Raw genomic sequence first — 20252 nt, 5'->3', positions numbered from 1 at the left:
ACCGAGACACCAAAATGGCACTCACAAGACTTGAAAATCTTCTCAATCAATCAAATCTAGATGTGTCCCATTTTCTTTCTACAATCTCGTTCTTTCCTATTCCAAACTGCTCTTTCATTGATTGGTTAAATATGATACAAATTTCTAAGCGATTTCTGTCATTTCACTCTCATAATCTATTTCATAGTTATTTTGATACTTGTACAAATAATTGTAATCTTGTTGATGATGGTGGTTACAATGATGATGATGATGATGATGATGATGATGATAATAATAATAATAATGATGATAATAATAATAATAATAATAATAATAATAATAATAATAATAATAATAATAATAATGATAATAATAATAATAATAATAATAATGATAATAATAATAATAATAATAATAATAAACAATGCTGTAAAAATAATTGCTACAAGTACTATTATTCCCACTGAACTACAATTCAGGAAACAAAAACAATGCAGTCACTTCACTTTACACTTAAAATTTCAACACTTTGAATCAGTAATATCACAGAAGACAAAAAACAATATAAAATAATGCAAAACATGCAATTTCTAACTCAAAAGCTGTCACTACAAATAAATAAAGTAAATGAATACATGAATGAAATAGATGGGTAAATATATATGAATGATTATGTGAATAACTAGACAAGAAAATGAATGAATGAATGAATACATAAACAGATAAACAAAATAGAAATACAGAAAGAAATAAATAGACAGCATAAATATGCTTTACAGCAATGACATGATTAAGCTGATTTTTTTTCTTCTTTTTTTTTCTAAGCAATATTCATGTTTTCATTGGAATGTCTCGAAACTTGGCTTAATCTTCAGTGTCATCTTGGCATGGGGTATCAAACTAGAAAATATGACTTACCAAATCAAGGTCGACTTAATTAGAGAAATCATACAAAATTACTCGAATAGAAAGAAACTGTGAGTCATGCTACCTGACAACAGGTGGTATGATTACACCAATGTCAAGTTCAGGACACTCTGGAAATCCCAACTGCCTCAAAATAACAATGAAATGTTTGACAAGTGGTCTGGCAATTTGTACTGATGACAGGTCTGACTTGCAGAGATTTTTTACCTGTTTGACAATCCACACTGATGATTAAAGGGATGGTATAGTTTAGGTTGAGAGGGAGATTCAGCTTTCCACTTTTTGCAAGATGATTAGAAACCAATCATAAAACATTAAGGAGAATACAATTCTAGGAGGAATTCAAAGTTTATTAGATAAAATCGGTTTGGAAAAGGCTGAGATATCCAAAAACAAAGCAAAATAAAGTGATCCTAGTAAAAGGTTGGTCCCAGCTTTCATTAGGATTGCTTTGTTTTGGATATCTCAGCCAATCAAAAACTCATTTTCATCAAATAAACTTTGAATTCATCATAGCATTGTATGTTCTTTGATATTTCAGAAGAGGTTCCTCACTATCTCAGAAAAAAAGTCAGAAGCTTGAAGCCCCATCTCAACCAAAATTATATCACCCCTTTAAGGAAAAAAAAAAGGATGAAAGGTTCATCTTGTGATAGTTCCCACAACTGTCTAATATGTAACCAAAATTTATGACTTCCTGAAGGAAAGCTAGCTTCTTCTTTTTTTTTTTTGGTAGTCTCTAACCCTCTCCAAAGGCAGAATGAATATGATAAAGCAGTCTTATACTTGATTCATCAAAAGTTTTTGTTTTTTGTTTCTTGATGGAACAGGAATGTTCTTGCACATGACAGTGAGTAGTGGTGGGGGGGGGGGGGGGAGGGAAGGAGACATATTGCTGATGAAATTACTTTGTTGCGGTAAATGTTGCATGAGAAGATTTGAATCAGCAAAGGGGATAATTTTAGACTGACTACTACTAAGTTACAAAGCTAGTGATGCAACTGAAGGAGAGGCTACAAGGGTAAAAGAGGTGAACATTCAAAACTCCTATAAAGAAAGGTGTATTTAAAGGTACACAGACCTGAGACTCAAGAGGGCGCTGTTGAATGGCATGATGCAGCGCCATATATAAAGAGAGTAAATTGGACGCCATGTCGTTGCCCAGCGTATTACGCGGTACAGGGTTAGCGTGTACGCTCAGATGTAATAATGAAAACCTAACAAATAAGGGGTAGTGAACAATGGGCACTGCGTATGAGCGCACTTTAGTAACGACATGGCTCCGCAAAGATCACGGGACCACTTTTGACCAATCACAGGCTTCAAAACTCATAAGCCGAAAACCGAGTTGGCCAGACTCTCATTATATACGGCACTGCATAGCATGATGATGGCAGCCATCTTCACTATGAAAATTGACGACGCATAGCAACTTAACAAAGTAATCACATATTTGCATGCAAGTTTCAACAGCTGGTTAGCAAGCAAACATTGTCTTTGGAGGATCTGTATGTACAGTAGGCGAAACAAGCCAGGAACAATGACCGAAGCAAGATACAATGAACTGAGACCGAAATTTTTTAATCCACTTTTTACATATTCACTGGACCAATCAGTTTTACCTGAATGTTCTCGGAGCATGGCAAACACACAAACATGGGTCCAAGCAACCGCGCCCTCTTGAATCCCCGGTTTGTTTCCCATTAACACTGGCAATTCAACTGACATCTAGTTTGCACACAATTTCAATGGATGATGGGTCTGTGAGAGTGAACAGTGGGCCCACACCTACAATGTTGACATGGATTGCCTGCAAATACTGTTATGTGTAATGCACAAGATTTACTTGTCTAATACAGACTAGCTGCATGCAGGCAAACTTATCTGATCATATTGCTCCTGTCCAGTTCTTATGTTACCTTTGAATGGGCTCTGTACAACTGCCTGAATGTTAGTAGTAGTAGTAGTAGTAGTAGTAGTAGTAGTAGTAGTAGTAGTAGTAGTAGTAGTAGTAGGAGTAGTAGTAGTAGTACTACTACTACTACTACTACTACTACTCTTACTGCTGCTGATAATTTGCTTAGTTGGTTTTTCATTTCATGTATTAATTTGACTTAAACTTGACTTTTAATACAAATGCATTTTTTATGGTGGCAGTTGTTCATTAAACTTTGTTTTTCTTGCTGTCTCCATATTCTATTACGTTAGTGTTGTCAGTTTGAATCCATCCATCTGTACCTACAGTGTATGTTTGAATGGTCTTATCGGATTGAATAAAATGAATGCATTACAAAAAGTCTACACGCGAACGGTGACAAACAGATAATGAGCTATGATGTAGATCCGTCATTTGCATACCACCTATCACAGTGCGTTCAGCGTTAAAGAATAATACATATTCATGATGCAATCACGCGCCTCAAACGCTACGTTGAGCTAATGTATTCATGAAATCTAAATAGTAATAAAGACGCGCGCACCTATTGTCACGTCACGAATTTGCATACGCGCTACATCACGATCATGCGTTGACCCGATGCGACCTCGTAAGGCCAATTACATTTAGCCAATCAGCGTAGCGTATTCAAGTGAGAAGCACGCAATTGCTTTAGTGTATGAACATATTGGTGGGTTATTCACTCAGGGCTAAACTGACATGGTTTATGAATATTGAAAAGGTACCGATGGCGAAGTTTCACGAAATTCCTCCAAACTCAGTATGAATACACGTGAGTATTTGCTGCAACTTACTAGGCAGGTGCATTGTACAAATACAACAGGTATGGCAGTAAAATAACCCTCCCAAAATGGCCTTCAGGCTCACAGTTGGCACACCGCGCCGTCAATGTAAAATTGCGTGTTGTCGTAGAGCTGATTGCGTTTGAGTGAGAAATGACACCTAATTTTCAACTCGAAAGGTAACGATGAAAAATTTTCACAAAACTCCACAAATGAGGTATGTAGAGCAAGCTTGAAATCTAGATTTTCATAAAAACCAGGTGCATTTAAGCACAAAGACATATTCTGGGAGGTATGAGTTCGTAAAGTCGAGAGTCCGTGTAAATGTCCTATACCTGATTGTGCGCTCTGCGCGGTGCATTTAAAAATGCTGGTTTCCTATGGAGGATGTCACCGCACTTTTTGTAATGGAATATGAATCAAATTGAATTAATGATGATAATACACTTAGTACTCAGGAAACATATTGTTTCTCTCGTGAGGAAATGTCAAGCGTGATGACTTCAAAAATATTTCCCACAGAGGATGTGTAGTCTCTGACTCAGTGGTTAAAACTCCCTATTGTTAATCACAGTGAGTAAGGCACAGTTTTATACTGGTACCTCTCAAAATCAAAGCAGATTCCCTTTTTTAAAAGAACTGCAAAAGAGGGACTATGGGAAGCTCATTTTGAAACCTGTGAGTAAGGCATGACTTGCCTTGCTATAGAGATCGGCTTTCCATTGTCACTTACTCATACCTTAACATGTATTTGGCAGTGTCATCACCACCATTGAGCCCCTCCCTGAAATCAAACCTACATCCCCATACATGTGACTATCCTATGTACATTTTGCTTTTCTTTTTAGCATTCTGGGTACAGATAGATCATTAAATCTTTGCATACTTGATTTTGTAATAAATTTTACATATTGCAGTGTATGTGTGGTATCTCCTCTTCTGTATTTTCTTCAGCCTCTTTCTCTCTCTCTCTTTTATTTATTCATCTTTTTTTTTCTTTTTCTTTTTTTTTTGGGGGGGGGGGTATATTAAGCAACATCTGAATAATCTTGTGTCTTATGTGGGTTGAAACAGATACATGTATGTGACAGGAGCATCAATCCATAATCTTCATGTACATATGTACCATATTTTGCTATCCCCTGATATTCAACAGCTTGCCAAAAGAGGCTAATTTACAGTCTGACTAGAAATCATTTTGGCATTCTTTCTTAAATAAAGACATCAATGGGCAGTAGAAACTTCACACACACACACACACACACACACAAAATATCGTAGAGACTCTGAAACAACAATTCTGAACGTTTTCCCATAAAACAAGGCAAGAGAACAAAAAGATGGACAAAATCATCATGACAGTGACATATTTTCCACATTAACATCTTAAGAAGATGACAACTAGGTGAAAGAATCATCAAGCAATATGTTACAGTAGCTGGCAGACATTAGACTACATTGTTGCTGCATGTGGAACTGTCATCAAAATCTCATGCACACCAATCTCTCTCCCTCAACAATCCCCCAACATGTGGCACCTGTGTGATTCCCTCATCCACAGCTAAAATACACTGCCCTCTATCACTGCCCTGGTAACCTTAGTCTCAAGATCTCAATGCTGTCACCTTTAGTTCTTCCTTTTCTCTCTCCTTTTTTTCCACCTCTTACACTAACCTTTCCTTTCCCCTCCCTGCCCCCATACTAATCCCTCATATCTTTCTTCTTTCATGAATCTGAAACTTTCTCTCTTTCTTTTTCCAATGTGATCTTTATCACCTTGGATCTCGGCTTAAAATATTTTACTTTTTTTTTAATGCATCACGAGAGATTAGAAGAAGATATATCACAAAGACACTTCCCAAACTGTGTCACTCCCTATAAATATCTCTTAATCAGGTGCATGATGTTCAGGTAGTTCACATGTACTTTCTTTGACCTTTGAATGAACACCAAATAACTGAGACTACCCCCCCCCCCCCCACTTTTTTTTCTCCTGGTCACCATTACTAAACCTTCTTAGGACCATGATCTAAAACCAGCAATGGAAATGTATACAAGTTAGTCCACTGTAATGATACAGTTGATAAATTTTCCTCTTCTTTCTCTTAAATCATCTATTACACTAAAAGCTTCCTAAAAAAACCCTACCAATACAACAAAACAAAACATATCAAGCTATCATTTAATCTTTCTCACTGATAATGTGATAATGAAAATTGATTTGTGTGAATGAATACCCTCTTACTCCCATCCACCCTATCAATTCCATAACTTCAGAGCACATTTACCAACTGTTCTATGTATTTCACCCTTTCCGTCAAAATATCTACATATCTACATGATGCTATGAAGATGATGATATTCACTCAGAATATTTACTTGCAAAAGATCATGTTTTGTTTGTTGATCCTTCATCCACATTAACGAAACCTAATGACTCCAATCAGAACTTTACTATGAAAGCAAAGTTGTTGCATCTTTGAAACCTTAACACAGCACGAAACACTTTGATAAACTGCTACTGGCAGACACTTTCCATCAAATTATCTACACAACCAGTCCTTTACTACATACATTTTATTTTAATCCTCTATTCCTATACTTGAGTAAAGTAAAACTGTACTGTTATGTGACAGGTGAAGCAAAGATTTGGGTATAATAGACGTAAACAAAATCTTCAAAATTCTCTTCAAGTTGCAATGTTAACTTGTCACTTGTATCAGCCAATTCAGGGATATATTTGTTAGTGATTCTATCCAATATGAATTAGCACACCAAAGGTTTATGTTGTTCTTATATCAGGAAGAATTATTATAGCACAGCTCCCTCTTTCCTTCTTCGGCTTTTTTACTGATATCTCTATCACTTTGAAATAATATGTGTTGAGGCACAAGAGAAGACAATAATTTACTCTAATAACTCTGATTCTCTTTGCAACCATGCAGTGGCCATGTCAGCAATTGCTTAAGATAAAGCTCTATACCTCTTAGAGAGAAATCCAATGGTGTACCATCATATATCACAGACAAATATGCAGCGTCCAGTACATGAAACGAGATATACGATCTCGCGCCACTCATTTTGGCAGGATGGGAAGTACCGTCTGGGAACGCTCAGAAAACCTGGAGACAAGAGAACAGCTCATTAATTGCTTACGACAGGTTAATTCCCGAGGGCTGCAGGGCGTTTCTTTGAGGGACTAAATTTCATCATTTTTTTGTTTCTTAATGGAATTGACTGTGCCTCGATGCTGTGTGCTAGTGAAGTGGGCCATTGAGGAGGTCCACACACTACAGTATAGACCATCTTTACATGGTGCATCTAACTGTCACAGAAAATTCTACTTCCCAATTGGGGAAGGAATTTTATAATTAATTCACATCCACCGATTGGCAAACAAAATGATCAGCAAATTGATAGGAATTGAGTCGTTGAAAACTAACAAAAAAGTGCAGATTTTCAGCACTTGTGTCTTAATGCTTATCAAAGCAACAACAAAAACAACAACACATAAAGCAATTCCATTCACAAGTTTAAAGAAATGGCATGTCAATTTCCTATGTAATGCAAAGAAGAGAATTAAGAGACTGAGATTGGGTTACGACAGACTGCGGGCGAAGGATTTACAACAAGATGATTCCATCGCTTCGACCAAAGTTCTGCACAGCTCTGTGATCTGGCACACCTATTAAACCCTGACATCCTTTTCTTTATTTTTGTCCAAAAAATAAAGCCCTCCTACACCACCTGCAGGGCCTCTTCTTCTAATCAGAGGAATAGAGACATCCCAAAACCTTAGCTGTCTCAGTGCCCATGTAGCTCAACAGCTACAGATCGTACATTGTACGTGACTGGGATCAGGTCTACGGTACCTCTCTCCCCTCCCTCTCTCTTCCCTTACATGGCCCACAAACTCGGACTCAGCTCTTCATGGAGGAAGAGAAAAATGCTCCCTGGACAGCTTAATTACTTCCGATCACATGCGCAGTGGGAGCTGATGACAAATAGTGAAGTAAACACATAGACACTCGGGCAAGAAACAAAACATAAAGAGAAGAGAAAACACAGGAATGCTCCTAGAATTCTTGGGGGTATGATGTCTAGGGAGATTTACAGGTGACCATCAATAGTTAACTCTTTAAGCCCCATCAGCAATATCTCTATATATACAAAGTCAATGGGATTTTAGGGTGGTGGTTGTAAGAGAGTTATTAAATACAAAACTCATGGCACTCCTAACAAGATCAGATGGAGGTAAACTATGGTCTGAAGTAGGCACAAGTGTCATAACACAGCTGAAAGTGGTCATCATGTTTCTTCAAAAACAACAACAACACAAAGAGTCAATGTTGCTTTTAGAAAAGCATCTTTACAGCAATTATTCGAACCTGTTGTTCTCAGACGCTCGGTGGAAATCCAGCAGCTACCAGGGCCCATTGTTCTTTTAATTCATGCATCATTCCCTTGACCCAGTGTGGATATTCCCAATTTCACGCATAATTAACCTCTCTATGCTCAAAGTAGATTCCCTGGGAGGTTTAAGTAACTCGAATGAACATCCACTAGTCTTGAAATATACACTCCACAAAGGCGACAGATGAAACACTACACCTACGGAAGCATGGTACAGAAAGAAGGTCCAGTTCCGACTAGCTAGTCATGTCTCTCGCTTTTACAAAAGACATATAACAGTGAATTATATCCCAGTTTATTGCCTGATTTCACTATGAATCTTGCAATATAATTGGTGGGAGAAGGGGAAGGACAGTTGTCTTCGTGAAACAATGACTTGGGAATTTGGCAGACTACTACTCTGTCAATTTGTCAGGTCATGCGAGTTCAATGACCACTGGATCCAATGGAAGGTGCTGCCAAAAATATCATCTCACGATAAGAAATGAGAGCAGGGAGGAAAATTTCATTTGGTGCTACGTTTACCCAGGACAGCCCTGTCTGCTGCAGCGGGATCCTGTGGGACAATGATCTTGTCGATTGCGATAACATGTCGGCTGCTAAAAAGACTTTGCATTACTGCTCACGCTAATTTGTTTGTTTCATTACTTGACAGGTTGCAGTGACATGCAGTTTCTCCGGAAGGCATTCCGTCCCCGAGTTCCAGCTTGATGGATTAAAGAATCCATGTGACCAAATCAGTCGCAATCATGATTACACACTGCCCATTTAAGTATTTAAGAGCACCATGAAGCATGCGCAGGTATGCAGGGAAACTACGTTGACCCTAAAATGACCCTAGGTGACTGGTCATGATTAATAAACAGTATGACATGCAAAGCACATCATACCAAAGAAAACTGATGTGCTGTGCATGTCTTCAGACACTTTTACTTTACCGAGTAGGGCTTCATGTTTGCATGAACAATAATTTTTTTCTTCAGATAAAATAGGCCTCTAATCCTGTAAAACCCAAAATGTTTGCCTGCATTCTAATTTAATTTGCAAATTTTGCGAGAGCCAAGAATGGCAACATTAAAATGCATGAGAAAGTTCTTGTCTACACTATATGCAATGAATGCCGGTGGCAATTCGCGACAATTTCATGCCGCGAAAAAGGCTATTTGCTCCAATCGGCAAAAAATTTAATGCCGCAAAACGACTTGCTTTAATACGGTAATGTGTTTTCCCTATAGATCCAGGATATAGTCAGGGAAAACAGACGCGACCCTGGATTCATTTTTCGTAGACTTCTTCCCAGCCTGAAATACTGCCAGAAAAAAAAAAGACAAGAAGCAAAAAACTGGGAAGAATGAGAGCAATTTTGACTGTACATTCAGTTGACTGGGATGCCTTTGCTTCTTACACAATCATTATAACATGCACCTCTATAAGAAGATGACCCTTCATTTTACATTTTTTTTTTTAATAGCTGATGTTAGACCACTGACCACAGAGTAACCTTTGACCCTCTCTGCACAAAGAACATATTTTCTTCTTATTTCACATCCATTCATCATTTCCATCCATAAATTCATTATGTATCCATCTATCAATGTCTATATCTATTGATATCATACTATATATCCACAAAATTTCAATGACTACTCTCTTTTTTAGTACATATGTACAAGTAAACAAAGACGAACAGGTCACTATAATGTTATTGTACGTTTTTGTGTGTGTTTCTGTATTAAAAGTGTACAGTTCATGTGGAAACCACGAAGTGAGAAAAAGACCACACACAAGCTGACAACGGCATTAGGCGACAATCTGTGGCATGAAGAACGGGGTTACATGATCCCTCAAAAAAACCTCCCCAACCCCTTTCCCATCGCCATGGTAACTAACCTCAAAATGATGACAAAGTGGTTGCCTGACAGTTCACCCAGGTTCAGGGGTTTGTGCACATGTCTGTGAAAAGTAGTAATATGCAAGCAATGCTGTGTAAATTATCACTGCTTGGTATTTCATAACAATCATAGATACATGTAACTGTATACATTATGCCATATTTTTCATGAGCATACATCACAAATCAAGACTTAAGACAAGACTTTACATGATTTTGCAAGTGATTATGAAAAGTTTGAATGCAAATACAGATAAAAGCTTTATTCAAATTTTTTGAAGGTCACCACATATAAGGAAAAAATAAAACATTTTCAATTACACTGCACTTAAAAATTGGGAGAAACATTTGTGAAGATATCAAATCATCACACATTTCAATGAATTTCTTTTATATTCAGTACATTAAATCTCAAATATCTAAAATTGATATAAAAGGATATATGTTTTTGTATAAAAACTCTTCATCAAAATATATGGCATTCACACAAAAAGATCTTGAATCGCAAAAAAAAAAAAAACCCACACAATGTGCATGGCAAGATTGTGGAGTTTTAGTGTAATTGTGCGTAAGACATTACTCATCAACAGCCAAGGCTCATCTCAATACTTGGGCTTTCCAAACCACAAAGCTTGAAGCTCACCAAACTTTACAAAGGAATGACTTGACCTTGATGCAAACTCCCTGTGAGTTTCTTTTTTTTCCCCCTTGGAGGGGGGGGGGGGATTCACACTAAGGCGAATTAGCATGATACAAATCTCCAGATTTGCAACGTGATCTAAATCTCAAGACTGTTATCTGTGTGGACACAAAAATCTTACTAAAAAGTTACTAAAATAGCTCTAGGCAGTGACACTACCTCCAGGCTGTCCCTGATGGCTGGCAGTGACACGATAAACATGGAACAAATACCGAAATTCCGACATTGCTATGTTAAGCAGTCCAAGGAGGACAAGGCATATTAAAAGAAAGAAAGATATTATTCAGAGGGGTGAAGATTCAGGTGTCAGTTTCTTCAATTTGTCTCCCTCTGTCATTTACAGTAGATGACAGGTTTGAGTCCCACTGATTCCTTTTTTCCAACGTGTTTGTTAATTTACAGATCGGTAGTTGCGATCTCAACAAATTTCATTTGCAGAGGGAGACAAAGTGAAGAAACTTACACCTGAAGATGGCACTAATCAGCACTGCCCTTGCTCCACAACTAACCTGAAATTGCCGAGACGTATGCAGCGAAGAACCTTGTTGAGCTGTGCAAGCCGCTGACCATCAACCCTGTAGACGGCAATGAGGATGATCAGTAATAGAAAGGGAAAAAAATCTGTTAATAGTCCAGTTAGACTAACCATCTCAATGCATCTAGGTTGTCAGAGATGAAGACAAAGTCTCTTCCACAAGTTTTAATTTAGGGAAAATCTCTTGAAATGCAAGGGCAAACTGTTGAAAAAAAATACTGAGTAAATATTTCTAATCGATGTAAAGATTATATTGACATTATGCCCATTCACAAAACTGAAGGCTTTACTTGTTTGGAAACTGATTATTATATTGTGCATTCACAAAAGTAAAAAAAGTTTCTATAGGAAAAAGGAAGAATAAAGTATGATGACTTTTGTGTAAAGCTAAAAAAGACCCGTTTACAGTGCGGGGCTGGGCGCGGCCGAGCCCAGCCTCAATTGCGGGCCCTGCAATTTTGTCGGTTTACGCTGCCGGGCTCGGCCGCGCTTTTAATTCAAACCTTTCAATATTTTTGTATAGTTTGGTATAGTCTGGTTTTCACACCCTTTGCCAACTGGATTCTGTGGCGACGAAGTCACCGTTCGGGCAAAGGCCTTTGCCGAAGGAAAAATCCTTTGCTGGACAAAACCATCCTTAAAACTATACTGGTTTTCGACATTGAGGGGGTTAATATTCTGAATATATATAAAATATAAAATATTATGGGCAGAGGGTTTGGAAGCCAGACTAAAATTGGCTACGCATTTGGCCCAGTTTGCGTTTACACTGAGAAAAGGCCAGGCTTGGCTGCGGCTCGGCCGCGGCCGAGACCACCTCCAGAGCATGGCCAAATGCACGGCCAATTTTGGCCACGCATTTGGCCTTTTGCGCGTTTACACTGAAATGAAGGCGGGCTTGGCCGTGGCCAAGCCTCGCACTGTAAACGGGATCAAACTCTCATATACATTTATGCGCAGTAGAGTATATCATTATAGTAGCTGCGCAATATAAATGTCCTTTTATTATTATTATTATACTTTTATGAAGAATGCTATATGACACAAGAATTACTAATATTTCAAAAGCATACTTCTACCGGATGAGTAGTGATGTGTTAGCAACGAATATGAACAACAATGTCAAAATCCTACATGACAGTTAAATATAAAAGTTCTTCCCTTTACAGGGAGCAACTTTAACCCATTGAGGACATGCTGATTTTGCTACGACACGCATTTCCCATAGACACCTGCCTGAGTGTACTCAGGACTCGTCCTCAACTGGTTAACACTATAGGCCCTCCAGAGCATTACATTCTTATCATTCTGTCTGTTTTTAAATTTTATGAAAATTTGTACAAGATTATTTGATGAGAGATCCCCAAATTTGATTTTTGTGAATGCCCCTCAAATGATATTGAAGTATCAACCCAACATGTGTGTAGGTTATCTGCCCAGTGCCATTGCTGATGGTGTTGTTGTTGTTGTTGTTGTTGTTGTTGTCATTGTCCTTCTTTTTTCTTCTTCTTTACAGCTTGTTGGAATTATTGAATTAAAAGGAATTCAAAAACTTGCAGTTCCATTAGAAATTGTAGGGTGTGTAAATCATTATGCAGCAATAACAAATTTTGCAAATCATCTGAAACATATGTACAAATTGAGGCAAAGAAACTCAGCGTACAACCTATGGTGGCAAAAGAAAATTTGATAACACATATGATTGATTTATCCTTCATTGTCTAAGGATGATAATAGGTGTATAGGAGGCGAATTGGTACAACCCATTACCCATCTCTCCCTCGCAATTAGATGCAAAAAAATACATTGATTATATCAGTGAAAAGATATTGAATTATAGTCATATCAGTGACTAATGCACAGATGCACACACACAAACACACACACACACACACACACACACACACACACACACACACACACACACACACACACACACACACACACACACACACACACACACACACACACACACACACACACACACACACACACACACACACATGAGTGATGTGCCTGGTCCAGTGTCAGATTTACATACTAATCTTCATAGGTTTTTAATTCATATTTGATAATAAGATAGTTGGACCAAACAAGGACTGCAATATTTACAAATCTACAGCTACACAAATTTATTGAACAGTGAATTACAGGCACACCATCACAGACTACAAAAGATAATGTGATGCATCATCAACACAAAGCTACAATGTATAAAATGTCAGGAAAGTATTTGTTTGTTTGTTTTTGGAAGATATGAATTTGCCAGGTGATACATTTTAAATTGATAAATAATTGGCCTACTTCACTGCAAGGAAAATATAAAAAAAAATAAACAAATGAAAGTTAGAAAACTGTAAAAGTTATATCACCAAAGTCAGCTTTATGTGCATTTTGCTTCCTTTTAAGATCTCCGACTTTATATGGGTAATGTGATGATGCATCACAAAAACTTGCTAGTAAAAAGAGTGCCCCCATATCATCAAACAAAATAAGATATAAGATGCTATACGTGACACCAATTCTTGGCACCACTTGGTAATCTGGAGGCCCTTGGAGGACTTCATAGCCAATTCCAATCTGTCGCCCATCTGCGTCAAGAAAGAAGTTCCCACGTTGAGTTCCCCTTTTCTTACGTTGAAGATCCTCTAAGTTGGCAACTCTCAAACGTCAGAATCCTCTTAAACCACGTCACACAACTGCCGTATTGCAGTTAACTTTTGGGGTTCTCAGGGTATTTTTTTGGATGACTCACTCAATATTACGCATTATCAACACAGCAGATAGACATCGCATCCTGTTTAAATACTTCTTAATGTTTGTCCTTGCAACTTTACCATGTCTGTCTCATAACTGAGAGAGGCTGGAGAGACAAAGACGGGGAGGAAATAACAAAGATAAGAAAATGTAAGAAAATGAGAAGAGATCATATAAAGTGATGAGCAAAAGAGAAAGATAGAGAGATAAGAGAGTGAGAAAAGAGACTGCTGAGGTGATAAGTCTACCAAGTCTTTTGTGTGTGTGTATATGCATATATGTACATATTAATATCTTTTCTTTTTAAAGTGATACTGTGCATGTTCATAAAGCAGTATTGGCAAGGTGAACTATTATTAAACTTTGACAAGACTGCAGATTTGTAACAAAAACACAAATTATGAATTAATATAATAAGAACAGACTTCTTGCTGCAAACCAACAAATTTACCATGAAGACTATTAAAACTAACAATTACAGACAAACAAGAAAGGATGTCCTGATTTGCTCTGTTTTAGCAGGGTACATGTAGATTGGGGACAGTTCATAACTTTATATCAGGTGGGTTGCAGAAATGACAACAAAACCTGCGATGACTGTTACTTATCAGGTCATAGAGAATCCAACATATTATATTTTCCTTTTTCACTTGTCTCTTTACTCAAAGCTGCATCAAAGCCCAACAAAGAAAATGTGTATTATGATGAGTCTTTCTATCGCATCTTTATAAATTTGTGTTTGCATAAAACAAAAACAAAAACATTGGGGCAAAGGTGAACATACAATTGTTAGAATCTGTCTACCAACAAATAAACACCACAGCGATCAAGGCAATGAAAGGGATGGGGGGGGGGGGGGGAGCTGGTCGAGACTGACATCATTATTACATCACTGATGTATGAAAGATGGCAATGTTTCTACATTTTTTTTTTCAAAACTGCACTTGCATCACTTGCATGGCAATCCCTTCATCAACACTGGTAGTGATGTTGCAGCAATATATGACTTTGGAAAGGCTGATGTTGACTACACAATATTGAAATTCTGAAGTCCCTTGTTGATTAGTCGGCCTTATTGCTAGTCCTTCCCTGATGTGAAAGTTCACAAGACCTCCACAGGTTGGAGGAGTCTATAGAGAAATGTACTGTCTCATCAGCAATAGATATTTTCCAAGTACAGCCTGCCTTGTGGATTTAAAACAGCTACCCAACATCTCCTACGGGCTATTTCCAACACATAGTGATGAAAGAGTGACTTTGGGTCCATCACTTTTTATTTTCTATTCTATGAAACGATAAACTACCAACATTTAAGCAGAACTGAATCACACAAAGGAATTGTAGAATAACCCAAAATGTGACAGACACTATTCTTAGTTCTGTTACGGGCAAGACAGGAAGGTGTGGAAATGATTGACGGATCTGAAAGAAGAGAGAACTAGAAAGGGATGAAACACTTCCACGAGTGCCAGCAGAATGAGACATTTTCTCAGTGGACTGAAAAATGAGCACACAATAATTACTGATTTATCATCAGCCAGGGTTCCCGGCGGGATTGCTGCGAATGGCACTGGCAAACTCCTCCACAGAGAAGAAATCTGACACTTGATGTTTCACGTACATCTCAATACTCTCTAAACTCGTCATAATTGACATATAAACTCTCTCAGAAACACTTGACAATCATTGATTTGAGATGGGCAAAGTATAAAACAAACAAACAAATAAACAAACAAACAAACAAACAAAAAAAAAAAAAAACACCCAACAACAAAAACACAGTATCCACATATTTTTGTTAATAAGATTCCTTTAAAGAGAGCAATTTACCTACTTCTGTCCCTACACAAAATTAGCAGGCAAACTGCCAAATGACTTTTACCGCTCTGATTCTTGGCTGAGGATCAGTATTGTACAACGTCTGGGGCTCTTACCAATTTAAGGAGAAGGACCTAAAACAAGAGTTGGGGGCCACTACATAAATAGAAAATGAGTCACTGTGAAGGCTCCGGAAATATTGATACAAGGGACACAATTTGTTAGTTCTCTTTCCATGGGTATACCGGTAAAGTCTGGATGCTTTTTCCACTAACTATGAATAGGTAAAACTCATGATTACTGCATGTTTGTATACATTTGATATTAGCTCAATATCATTACAACATTCATATGGGCTATCCAGCCATCTTCTCCGATGGAAATAAAACAAACAAACAAGCAAATTGCCCCACATGAACATAAAACTAAACATTGATTATTCAGTTTAAGTTAAAGTTGTAGCCAATGATGACAAATCATGTTGTTCAAAAAACTGACCATACTGGTCATGACATAAACATTAACCTAGATAGCTTGCACAGATATTGGAGATACTATCAATTACAGAATTGAAGACAGAAAGACAAACAAACTTGCATGTACTGCTAATCTGCCTGTTAACTTCTTGTTTCTTCAAGCAACAAAAGGTGTGTGCACACATACCAATAGGTGGGACTACTAAAGTGTGATTGTATGATGCAGTCACACATCACATCTTCCTTGCATCCATTCTTGTGAATACAACTCACTAACTTTTTTGTTAATGTTTTGCTTTTGTTCTACTTTTGTTTTGTTTTGTTTTTTCCACTCATATGGCGACTCCATGCTTCCTTTTATTTTTCTTTTCTCTGCACTTCCTAACTTACAAATTAGGATGATCTATAATCAAACACACCTTGTTGGTAAGAACAATGCAAGGTTGAGAAGAAACTCCTGTTCTTTCACTCAATCTCACTCTCGGCTGTCCTCGCCTATAAATACATGCTGCGTTTCTTTGACACTTCCTGTCTCTCTCCTTTGTGTGTTGAATGACGACGGCCTGCCTGGCATAGCAGGGGGAACTTGGTAATGCTACTTTCCATTCATTCTCTCCCAACCCCCCAACCCCTTTCCCCAAACCATCCTTATACGTGTAACTGCTGAAAAGCTGATGAAGGGCTGTTGAGTCAGCAGGAAATTTGAGTAAACCGGGCTTCATTTCCTCTGAGAATTCAAAATGAGACGAGAAAATTCACCCGCCATATTGTCCCCCTAGATCTCCCTTTCCAATAAAAAAAAAAACAGGTCAAGGCAAACAAGTTAAATTCATTTATTTCTACTTCTTTCAAAACCAGCCAACATTTCCTACTCTTAGAAAGTTGAACAATTGAATCTGCTTAATTTTTTAATCGATTACATATAATCTGATGGCAGAACTATTAGTCCATGGGCCAAGAGCCGAAAAATGGGTTGTTGGTACCATCCGAGGTGGCAAAACCTTTTTGGTGTCATTTTGTTTGTCGGACATAGATATGCTTATCAAGCTATGATAGCATTTCCAAATGAGTAGCTTAGTCATAATAAATGAATTTGTCACCAATTTGGGCTCGTTTCTATATCCCTATACTTCTGAATCGAAACTAACTGCTATATAAATACGAGCACTGCCTTCTGCATGTCCACAGGTGTTCTGTTGTAAACGTGGTGCGCTTAGTCTTTATTCAAGGCAGCGAAGGGAATATCCAAAGGGTTATGATGTCCACAGCTGTCACGCGGTGTGCTTAGTCTTTATCTAGAACAATGCACCGTTAATCATATCTAAAGTTCCTAATAAAAGGGATTATCTATATTGTTTTTATACCACCCTCTCGACAAATACATCAGTTTTAAACAAAAATCACTCTGTTCATTTACAACATTATTAATTATAATGTATTGTAGTGTACCGGTACATTGTTTTTGCATAATCTTTCATTGTTAGATGGAAATAAAGCGACATTGGCGTGGTATTAGCGTTTTCACCGTAGCGTTTTCAGCGGAAAATGATAAATAATTGAAAAATACGCTAGAATTCACTAGAAATTGCTTTGTTGTTGTTATAGTTTTTAGATAAAGGGATATACACTGTATTATAAGCTTTGGATATTCCCTTCGCAGTCTTGAATATTAGACTAAGCGCTGTGGACATCATAACCCTTGGAAATTCCCTTTGCTGCCTTGAATAAAGACTAAGCGCACCGCGTTTACAACAGAACACCTGTGAACATACAGAAGACAGTGCTCTTCTTTGTATAGCGGTTGGTCTCGATTCAGAAGTACAGGGATATAACAACGAGACCAAGTTGGTTTAAAATTCATTTACTATGACTAAGCTACTCATTTGGAAATGCTATCATAGCTTGATAAGCATATCTATGCCCGACAAACAAAATGACACCAAAAAGGTATTGCCACCTCAGATGGTACCAATATCTGGCCTGGCCCATGGACTATATAGTGATTGCAATGCACTACAGCTGCAGAAAAATGTCTTGATTGCTTGAAAACTCTTACCTTTTGCCTCTGCTAAGTTTTCTGTCACTTGTTCAAATAAAATATGGGTAGAGGCTCTATATGTATCTGCATGTATTTATCTATCCATGATATTCATTTTTCGTGTGTGTGTTTGAATGCATGCATGTATTTATGTATGTATGCATTATCCATTCATTCATTCATTCATTCATTCATTCATTCATTCATTCATTCATTCATTCATTCATTCATTCATTCATTCATTCATTCATTCATTCATTCATTCATTCATTCATTCATTCATTCATTCATTCATTCATTCATTCATTCATTCATTCATTCATTCATTCATTCATTCATTCATTCATTCATTCATTCATTCATTCATCTCCTAATAGCACAATACTACGCTAGCTCTTGTCCAGGATCAGGGTTACCTGATGAATCATCCTAGCTTCTGTCAGAATTAGGCTCTCTCATGTGATATGTGACAAGATTTTCAGGTTCTCCCAGAGATTTTATCTCAAATTTTGAGATAACCTTTCATAGAACATCACAAAAGGTGCACAGTCTGTACACTTTTTTCTGTTAAAATGATATCCATAAAGTTTTATTAAAGTCTTTTCTTCTCAAATTTTATTTGCAGATGAAACAGAAACCCAGCACTAGCGCTTTAAAGGGTGTGTACAGTTCTGGTTGAGGTGAGGATTTAGCTTTTAACATTTTGCGAGATATTCAGAAACCACCATCTATGAGATGTCAAAGGGCATGCAATTCTAAGGGGAATCAAAGGTTAATTTGATGAAAATCAGTTTTGAAATGGCCGAGATATCCCAAAACAAGGTGAAACAAAGAGATCCTAATAAAGTTGGGGCATGTTGTCTTTTATTATTTTTATTACTTTTTTGGATATCTCAGCCAATTGAAAACCAATTTTCATCAAATAAACGTTGAATCCTTCTTACAATTTGAATTACATGCTCTTTCATATTTCATAAGATGTTTCTCATTATCTCACTTAGGAATGTAAAAACCATGAATCCCCACCTCAACCAATACTGTACAGCCCCTTTAAAATAGTTCTAAAATGTGAGTTAGGGATAGAAACAACCACTGTAAAATTTGAATGGGTAAAATCGATGTTAAGTAATAATAATAATAATAATAACGGAGTCTTGTAATGTGCCATGTCTGTCACACAGTGGCACTCTTGGTGCAGAAAGGTAAGACCTCCTCCCACATTGCTTCATTCAGGAAGAGATCCCAATTGAAAGAAAGCACAGTTACTGAAATAAAAAGGTCTTGAGTTCCCTCTTGAACAGAGGGAAAGAGGTCTCCATTCTCAGTTTCAAAGGCAGTGAGTTCCAGAGAGAAGAGCCAGACTTGGTGAAAGTTTTGTTGCCCCATGAGTGATGAGTACGGGGAACTCGAAGGGTGTGAGCAGTGGATGAACGAAGAAATCTAGTTGGTTTGTACTGTTGTTGTTAAATATACAAAATGTAAACAATAGTTATAATAAAAATGTTTCCAGACCAAAATACAGATATCTCCTTATATTTTAGGCTTTATTGCAAAAATTGTATATGATAGGATGTTTTGTTGTACAACAGACCTACACATATGCATTAAATGCCATATCTTGAATTTTTTTTAAATCACTGTTCCCAAAGGTAAACAAGACCTTTAAGCATAAAGAGCAGGAACGGAAGAAAGAGAGAATGGTGAACTCTATCCCAATTAAGGCTGTGGTAAAAACAACAAAACAACAAAACAACAAAATGAATAATGGAAAAGAATGGTTGCCCTGCTCTAATTTCACAACAAGGGAACAAATGACATCAAAGTTTGTAAATAATATTCGGCTTCTTGATCATTAGATATCGAGCCATTGCAGTAAGCATCAACTTGATGTATATGAATCACCCTGTACAGAACTGGTGACAGGCAAACCCTATTTGGTGATTTCACAGGTTTGTATGCCATTTTAAAATTATGAT

The 20252-nt window shown here is 37.4% G+C and overlaps 1 protein-coding gene across 1 annotated transcript in view; it reads right to left on the bottom strand.

The window, feature by feature from the left end:
• LOC139709031 (pseudouridylate synthase 7 homolog) overlaps window positions 1-20252 on the bottom strand; it is a 154739-nt gene that overhangs the window by 26970 nt on the left and 107517 nt on the right. The window contains exons 7-8 of the mRNA XM_071620999.1: window positions 11162-11227; window positions 9952-10014 (exon numbers count right to left, since the gene is read on the bottom strand). Coding sequence (XP_071477100.1) covers window positions 9952-10014; window positions 11162-11227 — 129 coding nt within the window. The remainder of the gene's footprint in view (window positions 1-9951; window positions 10015-11161; window positions 11228-20252) is intronic.

The sequence above is a fragment of the Diadema antillarum genome, unplaced genomic scaffold, assembly GCF_040938485.1.
Source record: "Diadema antillarum isolate AM-2024a unplaced genomic scaffold, OU_Dant_1.0 seq00001400_RagTag, whole genome shotgun sequence".
Lineage (NCBI taxonomy): Eukaryota > Metazoa > Echinodermata > Echinoidea > Diadematoida > Diadematidae > Diadema > Diadema antillarum.
This window is presented reverse-complemented; position numbering and strand designations above follow the sequence as displayed.